At 37.2% G+C, this 7,541-nt stretch overlaps 1 protein-coding gene across 1 annotated transcript; it reads left to right on the forward strand.

The window, feature by feature from the left end:
- Positions 1-1,199: 1,199 nt before the first annotated feature.
- On the forward strand, positions 1,200-6,741 carry VTP21DRAFT_8151 (uncharacterized protein; the record flags this gene model as incomplete). Its single annotated transcript, XM_069398971.1, has 7 exons — positions 1,200-2,008; positions 2,082-2,217; positions 2,480-2,593; positions 4,691-5,141; positions 5,208-5,358; positions 5,422-6,535; positions 6,595-6,741. The coding sequence occupies 7 exons, from the start codon at positions 1,200-1,202 to the stop codon at positions 6,739-6,741; spliced, it is 2,922 nt and encodes a 973-aa protein (XP_069245894.1).
- Positions 6,742-7,541: the final 800 nt, after the last annotated feature.

Below are 7,541 nucleotides of genomic sequence, written 5' to 3' on the forward strand. Positions count from 1 at the left end.
AATATTAGTTGTAATGAAAGATGGTGAGATAAAGGAAGCAGGGTAAGTTTAATATTTCTTAACTCAATCATCTCTTGATAACCATCTGACGAGGTTACAATTAATAGCGAGCATGCCAAACTGGTCTCGTGTCCTGGAATATACCGCGATCTAGTGAAGCAGCAGAATCTGAGCTAGTAACGCTATAGTAAACTGTGGTCAGCACGCTATACCTCTCGCTATGATGTGGAAGCTTAAACACACAGAATGAACAGCTTCTATAGACTCATACAGAATTTTTTTACAATTCACAAAGAATTGCAATAAAATTCTGTAAGAGTTCAATTTGAAGACTTAATAGATAAAGCATATTGAGTTTAATTAATAGCGATTTAATAATGTGAGTAGTTGTCATGTATCCTCATCTTATTTTGAATAAGTGGGTAAACCTCTATGAAAGAAAAGTATCATATAAACAATAAAATTGAACAGCGTGAATCAAAGATTAAATTGATAATCATCGAGTTTGTTGAGGAATACTGAACTGTCAATATCTTTCATCCTTCTTTGGAGATATTATTCAAGTCTTTCGTCTGAACCCTGTTCATTACTATGATATTTTTGTCTACTCCCGGATACGGCCTCCATCTGTAGCGGTTTGACGGGTGGTTTTATGCTCATGATAGAAACAGATTATCAATATTTATTATTAATGTAACTATATTGAAATAAACTAATATTCTCACCTTAATAAATTTTCAGTGAAGTACTAACTTATGAAATAGAAGGTTACGAAAGTATAAAAATAACCTCAAATTGGGTGCTTTCATATACAGTATCAAAATCAAAATTCATCTTTAAGGAAACATTCCACCAAAAATCAAAATCTTTGGGACTTATACCTTAATATGCTAGTTAGTTGAATCGTCCTACTTCGCAAAACGAGTTATCTATTCAAAGACTTTTTGTCAGTTGCTTCTCACCTGTCAATTATACTACAAAATCTATCATAACCTCGACACAGCAGCCAGGTTGAGCTTTTATGTAATTTTCAGACTTATCTCTAGAAATATATTAGATAGAGGTGGGTTTGTTCCCGTATCTATCGAGAACTTTAATATGGTGGTAAGATATTGATTTCTATTTCAATAGCCCACAGCTAGATTCGGAAGTGATTTTAAAGTTTCTTAAAATTAATTCCAAGAGCAATGTTCTCCACAATGTATACCCGCCAAATGCTGGAAGCACCAATGAAAAACGTATGCTTCAATTCTGCGAACAAAACTGAAGATGAATCAGAAAACCATCCGCCGGAGAATACTGATCTTCATGATTTACTCATGACTTCAGATGCTTTGCACTTCCAACTCAAGCTGAATTCATATACCGATCTACATCATCTTCTCAAAGCCCAGTATTTTATTGATGGCATCTTACTACCGGAACACCTCTTACGACCTCATTCATATACATTGTCTGCTAATGGAAATCATTCAAGTTACTGCAATTACTTCAAGTTCCATTCTCTCCCGAAACCAATCGAAGACAAAATAGTCAGATGGCCGACAAGAGCAAACATTGCCAAAGAGAAGCTGCTCATCGATCAACTTTTTCACGTCTATCTGAGCGCTTGCTGTGTAGACTCTATACATCCTGACCGTGAATATTTTCTTAAAAGCTATTATTGGTGCGAACTTGAACCTGCACTCGTTCACACCGCTGTCGCAAGAGCAGCTATCCATTTATTGCTTAAGCATCCAGAGACACCTCTTAGTGGTAAGCTTCAAACGACTGCAGGGAGTCTCTTTAAACAGGGAAAACAGTCGTTGGCGGATGTGTTTGATATACCTTCTCCACAAATTGTTCTTGCCCTTATAAATATGGATGCATGTTTGCAATTACTTTCTCGTTATAATGATGCATACACGTACTACTCGCAGGCTGCACAAATGGCACTCTCTCTCCATATGTACAAGGATGATGCTACAGAGAAAGATCCCGTGCAACTAGAGTTTCGAAGAAGAATCTGGTAAAAGCAGGCGATTACTTACTACATATATTATAAGTATACATTGACTTACTGCAAATTGAATATTTCTAAGGGCTGACGTTTGCATGCGAGAATTATTCTATGTATTTGATTGTGACAAACTGCATTTAATAGGCATGGATATTATCAAATCGTCCCCCAAACCGACAGTGACGGCAAGGGATAGTGAGTCATATAAGTTTGCAACAGTAATAAGTTATGACTATTTCTGATAGTTCAGTTTATCATATTGACTTAAGGGATATTCAAATACGTCTGTTGGCGGGTATTATCACATTTTCCAGAGTCTTGGAATTACAAAATTTTGATTGGGCACTTCCCGATGTAATCATCACGCAACAACTGGCTGGCCTTGCTGCACATTTGCAAAATGAACGGTCCGAGTTAATTCAATTCTGCAAGGAAGACGTCCTACGAGCGATCCAGCCTCCTATAAATTTCGATTTTTAGTTACAATGGTGTGCCCTTTGGCGCCAATTTATCAAATCAGACGCTCCTGCCGGGAGATTGGATACGAAATTGATGCGACGATTGCGTGAAATGGCGTTCGACGAGTATATCAAGGTAAAAGTATTTTGAATTCTGCATACTCGCTGATTCGCACTATATTTTTTCTACACCTCATTAAGCAGGGATTGATCCAACGTATAGAGTTCTTTAAGTGTGCAATTAATTCTCATATCAGATGCAATACAAGATTTCATTTATCAGCACACACAGTTTGCGAAAGTATTAAATTCATCGCTCAAATGCACCCCAACGTTTGGATACGACGCAAGATATTCAAAAAGCTTGTTAAAATTTTAAATATTCTACAATCACCAAATATCAGAGGAAACTTATCGCAGCTGCTCATTTGCGAATTCATGGAGGTATTAGAAGAGATAAAATCAACAGTCTTTTCAAAGGAAGTGCTGGAAAGAACGGACTAAAAACAAATAAAAATATACCAGAGATTAGAAAAAAAGTATTTCAGAGTGATTGGATTACACTATTTTATTATACTATTTATACTTGGAACTATAAAAATTGTTGCGTGTTTTACGGCTGGAACGCTGCAATATTCGAACAGAATATCGCTAATCTTCAAAAACGATAAAAGGATCATGTGTGAACTACTAATACATTTTTGCAATGCTCCAGAAGTCTTTCGGCAATTGGAGGTACAATGTCTTTTTAGTCGGCACGACGTCGAACTTCAGTGTGAAAATATTGAAGCAGGACGATCTATCTACCTTTAAATCATATTATTAAAGAGAACTCTTTGCTCTCACTAGGTGATTACCACGCTATTTATTGGAGTGTTATCTCTCTAAAGATAGAATTTGATTTGATCTTTCGAGGCACCTTCAAAGATTCAACTTTCTACCCCTATATAAACACATCTGCTTTTTATTCATTTATTTATTTTTTTTTTTTTGCCCCTCGCTTATCTACTCTTTATTAGGTTAGCTTTGTTTAACTGTCGAACCATTTAGCTCCATGCTGTTCGTTGTATTTAAATATATTGGTTACCATCAATCTAATAACACGTGAATAAGTTTAACACTAAAAAGATTTTTCTCAGGCAGTTGAATTGAGTCAATTCAACTGCCTGAGAAAAATCTTTTAGACCCTATGAATAATAATTCCCAAGAGCGATATAATCTTTTCGTCCTACTTTCTATATTACATCCTTTATTGATATTGTAAAAATTCAAATTATGCATATTTTCACTACAAATATATTTTTAATATATAGTTCACGTGTACAAATTTATGCCAGATATTTGCATTGTTAAAGAAGATTCTGTATATTCAATTTTTACCATTTGGTGACATTATCATTATTCGATAAATATTGACCATTTGCATTTTGAAATAAAGTAAATGGAATATACTTTATTCTCCTATCTCAAACTATCCTAGTTACACATACTCTCAACACAATACGAACTCTAACCTCGAATTCTCAAATATGCTTTGGGTTAGTTACATATAACTAAGTATGACTTTTTGAGTTTTAATTTAAAGATTATATATAGAACTTTTCGAGGTCGACACGCGTGAACATAATTTTTTGGAACATTTTTTGATATATTGAATTTCAAGTTACCCTATAACTAATAATACATAATAAGGGTGACTTTTTCCCGTAATCAATGGAGCTATCCGACTTGAATGGTGACAACAATATTAAATCCACCCCACGGCCGAAAAGAAATAAAAATTTCAACAAAACATTCTTCAAACTGCGAAAAGAAAATGAGAAAGCTTCCAAGATATCTTATTTTCACCTCTATCGATATGCTAGTAAGTTTGATGTGTTATTGATCATGTAGGTTTTCAATTCGAATAATGGCAATTCCAAATTCTAATTATACGTTTGCTATAGCCTTGGAGTATTGTCTAGTATTACGGCAGGCATTTCCAAATCCTTTGCTTTTGTATTGCTATGGAGAGCCGTCTCTACCATATTTTCGACGGGAGATCCTAATACTAATAGCCATGATATGATTGGAGTCATTATACCGTTTTTGGGATTAGCTATTTCAGTCATGCTTGCATCATATTTGCAAAATTGTTTATGGTCTCTTGCAGGAGAGAACCAAACAAAGGTAAAAGAATTATCTGCTTAATCTACGAAAAGTTTTTTGAGTGCAATTTATGATATTTGCATAGCGTATCCGTGAGCTATATTTCCATTCAATTCTCCACCAGGATCAAAGTTGGTTTGATCTAAGCCAATCGGAGTCACTACACACTCGACTTTCATCTGATACTTTACTCATCCAAGATGGCCTTTCAGAAAAACCTGGGTTTCTTCTTAAGGATATTTCGTTTGCAATATGTAATTTCACGCTAGCATTTTATTACGGATGGAGGCTATCAATTGTGCTGCTAGCGGTTGTGCCGATATTAGCATTTTCAGGCTATACATTCGCACAGGTAGTAAGAAAACTGACTGAAAAGGTTCAGAATGCTTATTCGAAAGCTGGGGCATTAGCTGAAAAATGCATTTCCGGAATTCGCACAACCACCGCCTTTTCCATGCAAAATCATTTTATCGATCTCTTCAACTCATACCTCAATGCTGCCTATCAAGCCGGCGTCCGGAAAGCCATGAGAATAGGTGAGTCAGTCAACAATAACGATTCATTTGAAAATAACTATTTTTGACATTACAATTGAATTCAAGGAATTTTTATGGGGCTGGTGGAGTTTATTGACTTTAGTGTTAATGGTCTCGGTTATTGGTATGGAGCGCGCTTGATTTCTCAAGAAGTAATAACTAGTACCGTTGCAATGCAAACTTATGTATTAATAGTTGCGGGATCAGCTACAATAGGGTAATCTCTATCTATTCTTTACGAATACAAACATGAAAACTTTATCCATCCGAAAATTTTTAGTGAAATAGCACCAAATTACAAGGCACTTGTGGAAGCTCAGATAGCAGCGCACAAAATATTTTCTGTCATCGACCGTAAACCAGTCATCTCCTCGAGTATTAAATCCCAGAACAGGAGCATCAAAGGTAGCATTTGCCAGGGAGAGATCACTCTTAGTAACGTTCATTTCAACTACCCCTCTCGCCCAAGCGTCTCAGTGTTGTCAGGGATTGAACTCAACATTCCTAGTGGCAAAACCGTTGCTCTCGTTGGTGCCTCTGGAGGAGGGAAATCAACCATTACACATTTGATACAGCGTTTTTATGATCCGACCTCAGGCAAGATTCTGCTGGACGGAGTGGATTTGCGCGATCTTGATGTAAGTTGGCTGCGGAAACAAATAGGAGTAGTAGGGCAGGAACCAGTCCTATTCGATGACTCTATTCGCAACAACATCGCTCTTGGTGCTTCCAATCGCAATCCGACACAAAAAGAGATCGAGGAGGCATGTATCATGGCAAATTGTCACGATTTCATTAGCAGTCTGCCTCATGGATATGACACAAGGGTCGGTGAACTGGGCTCTCAACTATCCGGAGGCCAAAAGCAGCGCATTGCACTGGCGAGAGCCTTAATTCGTAATCCAGCAATTCTGTTGTTAGATGAGGCGACTTCTGCACTTGACACCGCATCTGAAAAACTGGTGCAAGAAGCACTGAAAGCTGCATCCAAAAATCGGACGACTCTAATCATTGCACATCGACTCTCTACGGTTCGTGAGGCCGACTGGATTGTGGTGGTAGAGAATGGAAAGATAGTTGAGCAAGGCACACATGCTCAATTAATGACGAATGAGAGTACTTATTTCACCTACGTGCAGAAGCAGCAGCTCAAAGATGATGAGGACAACAAGGATGAGAACCTCGACGGCTTATCCTTCATGAAAGCGAGTGAAGTAGACCCAGATATCAAGACGAGCGTAATAGGTGACTCGAAGCATAGCAATAAATTGAATGAGGCGATCGGGGTAGATATCAGAGCAGAAAAACGCCCAATATATAGGACATTGCGAATGATGTCGCCTGAATGGAAGTTAATTGGATTAGCCATATTTGGCGGTTTTATTTTTGGGGCGGTAAGTTGCATTCCGGCCTTATTCTAATATTAATAAATTACTAACCAGATAATTTTCAGGTCTATCCTATTGGTGGCCTGTTACTTGGCCGTATGGTTTATGCACTTAATCAGCCCATCGATCAAGTTGAGGAAGCTGCCAGATTTTGGTCACTCTTATATTGCAAGTTCTCAATTCTTCAATTATTTTCAGAATATAAAATTTAACGACGTTTTGATATATAGTGGTGTTGGCTACCATTTGTTTCTTTGGAGTAATTCTAAGAGATGGGGTTAGTCTTTATTGTGGAGAACGATTTGTTCGACGATTGCGAGCGCAAACATTCAGCAACATCTTAAGTCAAGAAATTGCATTTTTCGACCACCCCGAACATACTACAAGTGCCCTTACGTACAAATTGGCTAAAGACGCCACAGAGATATCAGAATTACCCAAATTGGTCATGGTCGATGTACTAGGTGCTTTTTCAGCAGCTTTTTTCGGACTATTCATAGCAATTAGTTATGGATGGAAATTAGCGTTGATGCTGCTGCCGACAATGCCCCTTATTATAGGTGCACTATATTTTCGCTTTAAATCACTAAATGGGTAATAATGAGCATTTGTATATTTTGATGAGAATTTGCTGAAATATAATTTAGTTTTTCAGGAAAGGTAGAAAAAGAATATCGGCTAGCTGGAACGGTTGCTGGAGAGGCTATTCGCGAAATAAGAACCATAGCATCACTTGGAGTTGAGAATGTTTTCGAGAAGAAGTATGCAGGTTGGTGATACAACTGGACATTAGTTTATAGCTAAAATTGATAAGCGTGATTTTATAAACAGAATATTGTCAGGTACCCCATCGTTTCGCAATGAAAAAGGCTTTTATTACGTCTATCGGATTTGGATTATCTCAAGGATTATATCATCTTGTCTATATATTGGGATTATATCTCGGATCACGTTTCATACATTCTGGTGAAATGACCTCTCAGCAAGTCGCAGTGGTGTTGTTTACAGTCGT

Source organism: Calcarisporiella thermophila (assembly GCF_041956535.1).
Source record: "Calcarisporiella thermophila strain CBS 279.70 unplaced genomic scaffold VTP21scaffold_37, whole genome shotgun sequence".
In the NCBI taxonomy this organism is placed as follows: Eukaryota; Fungi; Calcarisporiellomycota; class Calcarisporiellomycetes; order Calcarisporiellales; family Calcarisporiellaceae; genus Calcarisporiella; species Calcarisporiella thermophila.